This window comes from Bradysia coprophila, unplaced genomic scaffold (genome assembly GCF_014529535.1).
Source record: "Bradysia coprophila strain Holo2 unplaced genomic scaffold, BU_Bcop_v1 contig_151, whole genome shotgun sequence".
NCBI lineage: Eukaryota > Metazoa > Arthropoda > Insecta > Diptera > Sciaridae > Bradysia > Bradysia coprophila.
The window spans coordinates 8,541,722-8,556,409 of record NW_023503423.1 but is presented as its reverse complement, the minus strand read 5'-3'; the positions used below and the strand labels follow the sequence as shown (position 1 = coordinate 8,556,409).

Here is a 14,688-nt window from a genome sequence, read left to right as displayed (position 1 = left end):
AAATATATACCCAACAAAATACATTATTATGGACATTTTATAATCAACATTTATAAAAAATATACAATTTATTCTATACAACAATCGTAGCAAATCGGAAACATTTGATTTTCTCTAAATATTTAAGGTTATAATCTTTGGATTTTCATTTTTTATTTGATAAGCAACATTCATAATAAAAAATTTCTCACAATTTTCTTTTTGTTGTTGTTGTTTCCTTGTTTCTATGTAAACTTATTTTGTCTTATGCATCATTTTAATGTCTAATACTTACTAAGCTTCGCATAATTTTATTTTTACGTAGAACATTCGTTTCGGAGTTTCTTTCTTCATATTTTTCGAATGCTCACTGTGTGTGCATCTCAAGGAATCATTTTATTGTTTAAAAAAAAAAGTCTGGAAAACCAAATTAGACGAGAAAGAAACTTTGTTTCCCCGGAGTATTTCGCAATTCTGTGACCGAAATAAACTCTTCCCCCGTCTGTTTTCAATATACATAACTATAGCTTATTTCGATGTGCACATCTAGCAACAGCTGATTTTCATTATATGGCGAACATTTTAACATTGGTGGATTTTATCTTGTTGTTCTCTTCATATAGGTCTGTTTCATCGTACAAAAAAACAGATTTTGACAGCAAGAAGCGTACGGGAAACTTTTTCTCGCATCGATAAACAGTGCAATAAAGTTTTCTGACACTCTTGACTGTAAACATATAACTTTGTGTGTCTATTGTAGTTATATGTGACTGTTATACGATCGAACTCAATATTTTGATTGATTGATTAAAATTATCTTAAATTACAAAACATTTGCATAGAAATAGCTAGTTTTCGTCATGAATTGCAAAAAAAAACGTTTCAACGACCGTGATTCGTGTGATGGTATTCTCTCGCACCACAGCCCTGCTACTAGCATGAAAATAAAAAAATATTCGGAAACATACAATACAAACAATCGTAAGCGGTAGCTCTTATCACTAAAGCCTCCAAATTTGACACTTGTCATTTCAGTGTTAATGCTAGGAGAAGTGCTGTGCTCGCACACATTTTCTCGTGTTTTTCGTCTCCTGAACCTTGGTAGATAAGTCACTATTTTGACTATTTTATTGTGTGTACTGTATGTCTTAAGGAATCATTTTAAAGTAAAAAAAAACTTCTGGAAAACTAAATTGGACGCGAAAGAAATTTTGATTATTTCAATCCTTCGACAAGGTTCCTCTATATTTCATGCTACCTGCAACAACTGCCATTTTAAAAAAAAATCTCAAAATCTAAAGATATTACTAATGGTGGTTTGGAACACAACGGATTCTAGTCGGAAACTTTGCTAGTATCTGACATACACATCTTTAAATGTCAATATTTACACAGTTGGAACAGTTGTGTAGTCGTTTTCAGATCGTCTGAACCTCTAAGCTGACACTTATAATCTCAAAATATTTTGTTTTATACACGAAGCCACCATGGTATACAAAGCGGTCGGTTCTGTTATACATTTACATCTTCTAGTCCATTTATGCTGAAGTTTTCATTTGATAAGAAATTATAAATTCTTTGCGTTCTTGCTTCGTTTAACGATTGCGTCTCAGCGCCACACCTAATGACAATACAACAACATTTAGTTCAGGTGAACGTTCTCAATCCGTTCCCAATATAAGTCTAAATATTCACACCAAGTTTCTACAATTATCCATTAATCTGTATAATATCGGTCAGTTAAACTGTTGTTCGGCTGGCTTACGATAATTAGCGTATAAAACCAGACAAGATAACATATATTACAATACTGCCTTCTAATCTTCTAATCTTTACTTCTACGACTAATCGACTTCAGTATCAATGATGCATTCAAACAAATGTTGGTAGGCAACCGATTATCGAAATAAACAATAAAAACACAAAATTGAAGATGGCTTTTGGAATTTTTTTCATTCTGATTTTTTGAGACTATTATTTGTAAATCTATCGACCCTATAGATCGAGATAGCGACCCTATCTATATTCACTATTCGATTTGTTCGATTTAAATTTCGTGATCATTTTAGTAAAGCATCGTTTGCATCAAAACTTTATATTATGAAAGAACTGGTTCAGACAACTACGAAAGCAGTTGGGACCCGAGTTCGAATACGCTTTTCGGAGGCATCCTTAGTACAAAATTGTCTTCTAAATTCGTGAAGGCGCCACTAGACAATTTTGGATACTACGGTGAAGTTGTGACCAAAAACACTGTATACTATTTTGGATGGAAACGAACGACTTCGAGATCAATTCAAAATTGCCTTAACCTGTTCTCTTCGAACTTGACACTAATCGCAGTAAGCGGTACATTGACCTATTAAGCGGTGCATTTGCTTTACGATTAATTTCACTGGAATTAAAATAATCTTTTGTTGTCTTGCGGCCAGAAAATGCGTCATTCGCATCTTCTGTAAAGTACCGAACTGTCTTGCTGGGACATTTTTTGTTGAGATGTATGTGACTCAATCCTCGCGTCTTCGGCTCGAAATACAACCTTCCCCACACGTCTTAACAAAAAAAAATGTCCCTGCAGGACAGTAATGTACTATTCCCATGGATTCAATAAAATGTGAGTGTTCAAAAACCGTGCATTAGTCGCTACAGTTAGTAAAATATCTCTTTAAAAAAAAAAAATTAACTTGCCATCGTTATACACCTATATACTCGACTATTCAATACAATGCTATGCATTTTCTCTATTATATAATTTTCTATTGAATGTTGTTCGATTCTAACATAAACATTCACCGGATTAATCAAAAAAAAAATTAAAAAATTTATATTTTCAATGCTAAACGGTTTTTTTTTACTTCACTATTGTAGTTGAACTGTAAATGGTTTTCTTGTTCGGAAGAACAAAATTATTTCCTGAGTTTAAACTAAATTCGGTACCCTTGGTATCAGTCTTTTTATTTGCTGGCGGAAAAAATACCTAAGACAAAACAAAATGTTTGATATAGTCGGTCCGTCATCATCAGCGTCATCATTACCACATTTTTTTTATATTTACCTTTAAGGCTCCTTGTACCATCAAATAAAACCAATACATCTGTGGTAGGAACAGTATTAATGTTCCGATTTTGCAACCAAGTGGTAGGGAAGCAATTGCCTGAAAATATATTTTTTTGTTGTTGAAACGATGGTCTTTTTGGCCGTAAAATAATGTCGTAAAACTGTGTTATTTGAACTTCTTTTGTTATGCAATAAAGCTTCGATATAATGAGAAGAAAATATTTTTATTTCAATATTACGGATATGTTTTGGATGCTTGCCATATGTGTTATGGAATGGAATGGCGTTCTGATAGAATGTTTATCACATCAACGATAAACGATATTTTAATCATATTATGAATGGTTTTATCCATCAATGTTGCATTCGCGTTCCAAACATTATTCAGCAGGCGTCTGGCGCCATAATTATTTTAAAGAGAAAATTACATTTTTCTCATGGGAAAATATTGTGTGGAGGTGGACTTTGCTGTCATATTTTACAGTAGAATCAAATCAACGAATACATTAGTTGTCTGGCTTTGTGGTGGCTGAATGTTAACCCTCTATGAAGAGACAGTTATTTCAGTTTTAGATGCTTGAAAATCTGCTTGCCCTGAGAGTTTTAACTCCTCAAGTATTACAACTAGTCAAGCATTTTATCTCGTCAAGGTTTTCTTGTCAAGAGATTTAAGTCATCCAGAAAGACAGCTCTCTATCCCAATTTAAATTTATTGGGAAATTGCGTTGGTGATTTCGTCTCCATCTCGTAATTTCCATTTAACTTATTAAACTTACGTTCCATTTACATTTTGGATCCTGACTGAATCATATCTACTAGAAACTGAATGAGAAATGCGAACACTTACTTGGATCACACTCATCTGTACCAATCCACTGTACCAATAATAGACGTACGGCCACATTAGTACTCTGCAGATGAAAAATGTTACTAACATTATGAGTCCATTGATTACATAAGCAGTAGAATCCTTTAGTCCTATTGTGCTCAGTATGCTTCGGATACTGACGAATGGCGTTGACAATTCCATCATGTAAATAAAACTGTAGACACAGTCACCGAAATTTCCGCGAAGATACTGTGAAATCAATTGGAATTTAGACGTTACACGTCACTACTGACCATAAGTGTGTAACATACCACTATAACTAGTAATCCGAATGAACCGAGAAAAACGTGATGAATCGTCATGACCGGATTCGTTAGACAATAATAAAGGAAAGACGGTGTATCCGTTGGAACTTTGTTGAAACGCTTCAGTTGTCCTTTAAACACAACCGGCTTCTGTGCGGAATTGTTACAGCTCCCATTTCCGTTACCGTTCTTCTTTATCTCGTCGTACAATCCATTTACTTCTTTGCTACCACCGACACTGTCGTTGTTATCATTTAACAATTTCAATTTGTCCGCAATTTTTTGAATGTGTACCGTGTACATGGACCACATGTCGTACACAAAATATGCTGTACCAAACCAAGCGTACGCGTCTGACCTAAAGTGTTTGAAACGGAAATTAAATATGGGAACGTGTTGGACGTTGGTGTTGGCGAACGTTGATTCAATTTAAAGGGAAACTTACATGAAGTGGGACGCCGTTAAAAAGGATTTACGGCATGAAGAATTACAAACTATCGCTCCGGCTAAGCAAGATAGGGTTGCTTGTACCGCTGAAACGGCTCTGGAAGAAAAAGTTCAATTTATTGTTGATAATTTATTGTAATTGGTAAATTATTCAAGTATTAGGGTGGTCGTCTTCTACTTGATGTAAAAGGTTGGCGTTATTGTGACAATGGTAAGCCAAATCTAAAATCTTAAAATATTTATCTGTAGAATCAGTACGGTCTGAATTACCTTTCAAATAAAAAAAAAATCATGAAACTCGGTCAATACCAAGGTAGATATAGTTGAAGAAGTAATACCATTCAGACGCGCGCCTAGCAAGTTCGATGCTAATGGTACATTTCTTCAACATGGTTGACTACGATTCACTTCTGTTCTAGAGAATGTTTTGCCTATCTCAAAACAGATGGCCCTATTTTCTATGCAATTTTCTGTTTTCGATAGCAGAGAGAGATGGCGTTTGAATCGAACTTACGTGCCACCACACATCCGATTCGGTAACATTACCTCCCTACAATATATCTACCTTGGTCAATACTAAGCAGTATTTTTCCAGGCTCTCTATGGTTGAAACGTACTCTGAATAGAGACAAAAAACAGTTCGTAAAGCAGACCATACGCGTGGTCCATGGTCCACGCGTGGTGTTGACATTTTAAGATTGGTGTGGTGGTCGGTAGCTATCACCATTATATGCTTAAACCTGCTTTTAATTGCATTGTTCCGCAGGTACATATTTAAAAAAAAAACCTAAAAAAGCTCTCTAAAATAGCACTTTGTCGGACGCATAATCAATTTTGCTCATGTTCGAACTTATCCACTTAATACAATAAAGCGGATAAATTTTGTAGTCAGTGAAGAGATTTGTATTTGTCTTGTTTCTTCTTGAAAGGCAGATTGATGGACAACGGATAAACTCATGAATTCATTCGAGCACATTTTGTGTGATGCTTCATTTTCATTATAATATGTTAGCTCACTAACAGAGTTTACCATAATTGGACCACACGATGCATCATTGCCAACTGAACAAATGCATTAGATCGGAACTGCATAATATTGTCATTGTACTAAAAAGAACACAGAACAGAGAACAGACAAAGAAAATTGAAATTGGAATAACGAGTCTTCGATCTACCAGTTCGACAATAGTAGAAGACCTAAAGTAACCACATGAACTCAATTATTTATCGATACAATCGAAATGCCATACAGTCACATAATGATATTCAATAAATATATTTAGTATTTGCGAGTAAAAATACATGCTCATCGTATACCAATTTGAGTAAAATTCGAAAATAATTGACTTCAATGTGTGTGAAGGTAATCAGGAATAATGAATCTGACCATTTTAATAATATTTCGACCTGTTGAATATTGCATGTATACCGTTGCATGTCCACGTCCATTCATTTTTATTTGTTTATCACTGTTAAATTCTATATTTACATTTCGATATCACAGAATACGAAACTCACCACATGCATTAGCATTTATATATGAAGCGAATATAACACATAGACAGAACTGTATAGCGAATTGTGCAACACCGATTCATGTTTAATAAATAATGAATGTGATGCAAGCGCTTTGATGAATTTTGTGTTGCATTATTCATTCAATTGCAATTGCATTTGAATAGAAAATAGTGTGACTTTACGAATTTCCTTTAAAATTGTGCTCCAATTCAATAATCTAGCTAGACTTGGAATTTGAATGATAAGCAGTGAATAATAATGTGTTGCAGCTGGTTTTGCAAACTGTTATAGCAAAAAAAAAAGACGGAGTCCGATTCTTCTGAATGTTACAAAATGTCTGTAATTACACCGACTGGATAGTTCAATTGTATTTAAACAAAAGAAAATTTCGGGTTGGGATCTTGGGATCTAGATCTAAGAAAAATCAATCTGGAAACAAAGTGGAGCAGAAACAACTATGCTATTTCTTTATCCGCATTTGACGACCGTGATATCAGAGCTCTTTTTACACGTCTTTGATATCGTAAACAGAAAAACACACCCAAATCTCCATTTTTAAAGTGAAAATGATTCGTTTTTCATCATTTGTACATTCACACCGGTAGAAGAATTTTACCACAGTCCGTTGATTCATTGGTTTGTTTGAATTAATTTCTAAGACTCGAATTTGCTTCAAACCGTATCCAACCGCTGGCACCAGAGCGGTTGAATGAAGTTTTAATCTACTTTTGAACAACGTTCTGCCAACATTTTTCATTTTCAACCGCACCATTCAAGAACTTTTAACTTGGGATTTTAATAGGCAGAGGTTGTAATTGTTTTGGTAATATTAAAAAAAACCGTTCTATTGGTGTAAGGGAAGCTGGTGAAGACTCATCCCAGTTTAAAGAACTTCTCCCTGCAAATTCATGGGTGGTACTTTTTTCGTAGCAAGTTATAATGATAGAAGTATCACAAAAAAGAATTTTTTGAAAACAATGTCTTCGATTGCTTAAAACTGGTCAAAGATGATAATCTATTGTATGCATATTTTGCACGGAATACCATCTTTGAACCGTCGTGTCGGGTCTTACAGACAGTTTTCAAAAATTTCTCGTATAGTACTAGAAGCAGACATATCCCTCTATCAATAGAAGTAATTACCAAACCATCCATGAATCTGCAGGTAGAAGACCGTACTTTCTAAACTTGGACGCGTATCCATACAGTTCAACACTTTACAGCCATGGGATTAAATTTATGGTACCATTAACCAAATAAGTTCTCCGCCAATCACTCCGGAGCACAGGTGCCCTGAATCCTAGTGCATCGGGTGGTGCGGTTGAAAATCAACAATTTTAGCGGTGCCTTGTTAAATGATCTATTTTTATATTGAAAAATATCAAAAGTGCATCCAATTAAAACTCCATTCAACCATACTGTGATGGTGGAAAAGTGCACTTTGTTACCATAAAGCAAAATAATCATAAAAGTTTTCTGGTAGAAGAAATTTCCCGCGAGCATTACTCGCGTGCTCACAAGTGTTTTCCACCAACGTATCCAACATGATATGATAAAAGAGTCAACGAAATAAACTAAAATGCAACACAACACTTGCATTACATATTTTAAGGGAATGTAGAAGTTTTGTTCCACTCCATATGGCTCCACATAATCGACAAATCAGATTTGTCGGATAAAAAGTGAATAGAAACCTTTTGTCATCAAAAATCTATTGTTGTAATAAAAAAGGAAATTAATTGAATGAGGAAATGTCTAGTCAATATGTCGATTCGAAGGCCTTTCCATGTTTGTTACTTTTTAAGCAGAAAGAAATTTATTTATCAGTTTTCGTATTTCGCACTTAAACATGTACGAAATTGTGAAGTTTATTGGGATGGTATGTAAGCTAAGTACACCTCCATAGTAACACTCTTGTTATCGTTCTCACAAGTGTGACTCCCGTTTTCAAAGTTTTATGTTTGCAATAGTAAAACTCAGACAAAATCAAAGATTCACAGTTTATAATGGCGGTATACATAAATTAACGTCTAGCTAAAAGAAAAGTATAACGAAGTCGTTGTGCTATAAACATTTTAGATTAACATTTAGATAAATATCAAGCTCATGATTTTCATTGGAAAATATACGAATTGGTGCTGACAATATGAGTGATGAGAGTTTCGTAATATTTTTTCAAAATTTTATATTTTTCTTGTATTATCACTGCTTTTGTGGAGGACATAAACATTTGCCTAACTATCAAAACTAACTAAGATTCTAAGTTGATTTAATTGTCTAACCCTGCAGCCATGCCTCTTTAAAATCGATTACTTTATTGAAGAACAATAAAAGCAGATAAGTACGGGGCAATGTTGAAATAAATCGACTTCTTATCAATTTTTTAAAAGAGTTCATGTAATAGTCACTAGTCAACGAGCATATACACTTATAATACTCAATTCTAATCAAAAACTCGTATAACTTTGATGTTCAATAACTTTCGTGTATGTGGCAGAAAGTGGATGACTTATTGAAAGCTTAAAATTTCGTGCACACATAAGACTACATCATTATAAAACGTATTAATAAGCAATGTATGATGCTACTAAGTTAACCATATTCAGAAAGGAAGGGGAATTATTTAAACATCAAACATCTTGTGCGGTAATTTATTTCTACCCATAAGCTGGATTATCAGCCTTATTAATTCAATCATCACAATATCAATAGCTAAGTTTTAAATCGATTTTATGGGAGAAGGGTGGTTGGCGGTACTTGTCAATACGAACTGAAATGGAAAGTCAAGTGACTGTCTCGGGGGAATGAGTAGTTGTAGAGGAGGGAGTGTTAAATTTTATTTGTCAGCTTATAATGTGCACGCCCTTTATATTAAAGAAAGAATTAGCAATTAGCACTTCTGCGAGCATTTTAAATGATTTGAGAGCTGGCTGCATTTATCGAATGTGAATATGAATTTGGTTTGGTTTACAATTTTTAAATTTAATATGGAAAACATTAAAGCTTAGTATCTCTCTTATGGATACTCTCTAACAAAATAGTTTTCGAAGCAAGTTCATCAACACCAAAAGATAAAAAGAATTTAACTACGAGTAGGTGATTAGAGAAGAGTTTCTATGACCAAGTATAAGAGGATAATGTTTTTGAAGTGTGTACACAATCGAATGTTTTCGCATTTTATAGAGATTTCAAAGTTTGCTGAGCAAACGATTCCTCTCTTATAGCTTCTCTTGACTTAGATATTTTGATGAACTCTTGCTGTTGGTCATAAATCTGGCATAGTATCCTTGCAATAGGAATCTTGTTGACGTTTCCAGGAAATTTTCTGTAGCTGAATATGTAGCTTTTAGGGTAAAACTTCACAAAACAACCGTATTCAGCTGACCCCATACTCCCTTTTAGGCGCGAACTGATCCCTTAGCGGAAAGTATGTCAACACTCATGAAGTTAAAGATTTTGTGTCAAACACCAATACCAGGCGATTCTTAACAAACTACAGAAGTAACAAATTTAGTGATTATGACGACACATTTAGCGCTTTGGAAAGGTTAACAGCTTTGACACTTTTGATCAGCTAAAATATCAAATTGCTGTTAACAATGTTAACATCATCATACTAGAAACAAATTTGTTATTGGATACTTGTTTGCGCTAAGTAAATTGATATCGTTTCGAATTGGGTCTTATCGACACCGACTGAATTCACGCAATAAAAAAACACCTCTCGACGACACCACGACATCATGATAAAATTCAACGACGAGAAAGAAAATCAAGACAAAATTCTCGGCTTCATTAAAATTATTTGAAAATTTTCTTCTTTTTTTTTTCCTTTATCAATTGATATGTTACGAGGGGGAACCTTCAATGAAATTCAATATAAATTATTCACGAAGCAAATAGCAAATTGATGGCTTTTGGTAGCTTGTTAAATTGGAATATCAAATCAACGCGGTGAATGGGCAGTGTAGAGAGTGAGTGACTTCAGAGACGTGTACTTCGTTTCTATTATTAGAGTATTCATATCTATTTGCATAAATTGAAAATGAGAACGACTTTATTATTCGATGTGATCACACTTTTATGATGGAAAAAGGTGACAATTAAAACATTAAAGAAAGGTGAACGAAAATTGATTTTTGTATTTTATTATAGACATTTGAGGACTCAAGTAAGTAAGGGAATGGAATAAATGAATACTTAAAGAGGTTCGTATAGGTCACTCGTTTTCGTAATAGAGTTAAAAAAAGAATTTAATGAAGAAGGAAAAAAACGCGCGATTTGTGGTAATAATGAAATCTAATTTTACGAAATTGTGGTGCGTTATATAGTACGTTGTTTAGTCATGAAATTGTTTCAATGCCAGAGAGCTTTATATATAAATTAGACGTTAGGTAATGCTAATAAATGCTTCACGTCACGTCACGTCAATAAGAAAATGTATATGTGTCTGTAGACATAGATGTGTAATGAGTCAATTTAGGGTAAATCACATTGTGGTTATTTGATCAGAATTTATAACTTTTACCTTCAGAACAATCACTAGGGTCCATTTATTATCGTAGATAATTGTAGATAGAAAATTGTCGAAGATAAAGTTATTACATTGATGGGTAGAATATATATATATATATATTATACACCACATGATGTTCAAAGCTATTACAGTTGATATGGAATATTGAATAATTACCTATGCAACTGAGGAGATAAATATTTTTGACGTAAAACTGGAAAATTATAAGTAACTTTTCCATATAAGGTATATATGAGGAGTCAACAGAATAATTTCAAGGTTTACGTCAACTTACAATTATAAATACAATCTCACGAATCAATAAACTCGGGTCGGGTGCCTTGTCCCAATACAAGTTTTTGAACAGTGCAGAAACGGACATCTCGAATAAATTAAATTTTTTATTGCGTAGAAACGGACATTTTTTCAACTAAGCTGAATTTTCCATTCATCACAAGTGTTCCAATTATCGCATGTTTGCAAACGTTTATGTTTGTAGACGAGTGTACGGCACGGTATTTCTAAATGACCTACAATGTTTAGCAAAAACTGAAACCGAAATGTTTCGGTCACATTCGCGAAAACTTCGACCACTTTTATGGATATGAAATTCGAGCGTTCTCCGATTTCAATTTTTTTTTTTATAAACACAAAAGCCCAGTAATGCCACCAATAATTATCAAATCAATTATTGTTTCACCAATGCCTTTGTAGTTGACTTCTGTACAAGATCATGGTTTTTATGTACAAACAGATGGGTTCTCTGAATAACTAGACAACCTGAACAATTCTGGTCATCAGATTATGCAAATTCAGATCAAAATCACATTTACTTCAGGTCTGACCTGACCTGTCATAAGATGAATTCCAGGATGAAAGTCGAAGATTGTTAAATATCGATTCTAGAAAATGCTTTAAGGACCGGGTGCCAATGGTCTCTTTATTATACTAATGCTAATCGCACCCGGTGCCATTAGCCACACGATTATAAAGGCACTATTGGCACCTGGTTCCATTAGCCACAGTATCATAAAGAGAATATTGGCATCCGGTGCCATTAGCCACAGTATAATAAAGAGACTATTGGCACCCGGTGCCAATAGCATATTCGATTATTTAATGCGTTTAGGGGACGCTTTTTTATATAACTTTATCAGATCGACAAAATATAACAAATTATCTAATTACCCTGCTTTGAATAAAATATAATTAAAAACGTCCACCTATCCAACCTAACCACTAATATTTCATGCTATGGACATACCCTTAAACATGTTCACGCTTCTGGAAACACTATTAGAGTAATGATTACCGAAGAAATTGGCATTTTCATCTAATTATTATTAATGGTTCATTGGCACACACATATATGAAGTGGTCGTCTATATGAATCACCATTTTCTTTTAAGGGAATTAGTCCGTCTGGAAGCCTTTTCACATCAAACAAAGACCAAGCGCTTTAGAGGATGAACATATTTCTTTCGATATTCAATTTTCTTCAATCAACAAGTTGGGGTGAAAGTATATCAAATTCGCTGAACAAATACGTTCTGCCATTAACGTGTAATTGGAGCTAACAATCAGAATGATTGGCACAATTTTCTCTTTTATTTTAGACAGACTATACGACAAAACGACATGTGATAGAGTAGTGTAGAGAGTCAATATGTTAAATGAATACGATCGTGGGCTCTGCATAAAGACACACAGATTGTATATATACAGTGTTCACCGTAATGTGTATTATACTCATAAAAATGTTATAATGTTTGCTTACGCATCATCCAAAAATGAAATCGAAAAGAAGCAACAACAACAACAACAACCACCGAAAAAAAAACTTACTTGTTCGTAATATCCAGAATGTCTGAAGTCATCAATCGATATTTCTGTCGAAATTTAATGCCACTGGCTGTTTCCAAAAAATATTTCCGAAAGAAATCGGTCAACGATATAAAATAGACAAAACCGAGCGATGTGATAAACATTCCGCGCTGGAACGATATTTTCTCATTGTAGGCATTCAGCGACAGAACATTGCCACAGGCCATACTGAAGCTGCCAATGGAACAAGCTAATGCAAACATACAGCCACGAGTTCTAGGAATTTGTTTTTCCATAATTTTCTTTCGGTTCAGTTGATTCAGATTCACAACACACACGGGAGCACTTGTTACTTTCAAGTAAGAGGAGACTCCACAAAATTATAATTTTTTTTTTAATGAAATGCACTTTTCCCGAAAAGAAGCAGAGTCTACGAAGATTTTGTAACGAAACCACAAAAAAACTCAAAATTTTTGTCGACGATTATTCCGCACTTATGATATTTTTACATAACTTCTCATCATCGTAATTTGTACGCATTTAGTATTATACAATGATGATGCTGTGTCACTTTTTTTTAAAAAAATTGTTTGTTTTCGTTCGTTAATTCGTACAAATTCCTTATTGTTGTTTTGAACATGAGAAGAGCACAATTATCACTAATTCCGAATGGAAAACATAAAAATATATTTTTAACAGGCCGCTTCATACACTTGCGTACTCAGCTGTGACACAAGTATTATATCTGTCAAAGAAGTTCTGTGTGTGTGTGGACTGTGTGCTTATAATGCTAAACTGAATATTTTGATTGCATGTGAGAGTTGAACATAGTGCACACTGTTCTTGCAACGTATCGCGGCATTTAAAAAAATTATTTCAACATCAAGTTATGCATTGTTTGTTAATGTAATTAGACGTTTAACATGTTGAAAATAGAGACAAATAGAGATTTTGTACTATTTATTACATAAACAAAACAACAAAATAATCAGCATGAGTTAGCTATTATTTGAGTCTAAAACCAACGCACCTCAAGCAAAAGAGCTTCTAATGACAGCTGCCAAATAGAAAAATTTGTACGATTTTTTACAGTGTCAAAACGTGTCACTACGTTTTACTATTTAGAGTAACATTCCTGCTTGGAGTACATCGTAAAACTGTGTAGTCAACCCTTTGAGTGATTCTCTTTGAAGGAGAATCTAAAGCGATTTTAGATGGCGTTGTATCGGCGTAACTCCATTTGTGTATTATTTCTACGATCGGAAAATGTATTGCGGAAATAACCAAGGTACATATACATACTGAAGGTAACGCAAAACCTTAGGGAATAGCAAGAAATACGGATCCAAAGTTTCGGGTGAATATAAGATTTGTTATGTTGCATCCGTGACGTTTGGCGTGATCATGTTGTTGGAACTGCGTTGTTTAGTATTGAGTTTTGGCATGTGTCACAAAGTGAATTTTTGTGTCCAACAATATAAAAACTATATTCACCCGAAACTTTGGATCCGTGTGGTCTTGCGGATTTGCGTTACCTTCAGTGTTTATATACTTTTCATGTGTCGGGGCCGAAAATGAGGGAGTTTTGAGATTTTTCTGTAGTTTTCGACCCCTTACATGAAAATTTTTTGTGTATCTGTTTTGGACGATTGATTTTAGGCACTTTCGCCTAAAAACAATCGTCCAAAACAGATACACAAATAACTTTTGGAAATAACGCCAGAAAATTGTGCATAAATGAGAGAGGAGAGAGATTTTCATGTTGTTTCCACTTTGCGCCTTAAAAACTTTTAAAGTCTGTATCTATACGCATAATCGTTCTATGGTGGAAATAGTAGAAACTTTAGCATGAACTAAAATATATTGCTAAGCTACTACTTCTAACACTCTCCACCTACAATACGGTATATTTTCTGACATGACAGGTCCCACCATCAAGCGGTTGTTCCGGTTGATCAGTCGGAGCAATACTCTCTCTAGCAAACAAGCTCTCTTAAAGATAGCATTCTGTAAAAAGAAAATCTTTCGATTCTTTTTAAATCTTGACCCTCTAAATCAAGTTCGAACCCATTTCCAATTTTTAGTTTCTTGGAAAACACTCTAGATCGAGTTCTCACATGTCAAATTTCTACCCTATAGTAGGAGATTAATCGATACCAAATTAAATTATCTAGCCTCTGCCCCATACGAAGTACTTGGGATTATGATATTTA

At 34.2% G+C, this 14,688-nt stretch overlaps 1 protein-coding gene across 1 annotated transcript; it reads right to left on the bottom strand.

The window, feature by feature from the left end:
- On the bottom strand, positions 1-13,257 carry LOC119074890 (TLC domain-containing protein 3A). The gene is made up of 6 exons (XM_037181233.1): positions 12,497-13,257; positions 4,616-4,714; positions 4,177-4,528; positions 3,884-4,114; positions 3,035-3,133; positions 1-2,956 (listed from the first exon to the last, which is right to left on the bottom strand). Exons 1-6 carry the CDS (start codon positions 12,769-12,771, stop codon positions 2,831-2,833), a joined length of 1,182 nt encoding a protein of 393 aa, XP_037037128.1. The 5' UTR covers positions 12,772-13,257; the 3' UTR covers positions 1-2,830.
- Between the last annotated feature and the right edge of the window lie 1,431 nt (positions 13,258-14,688).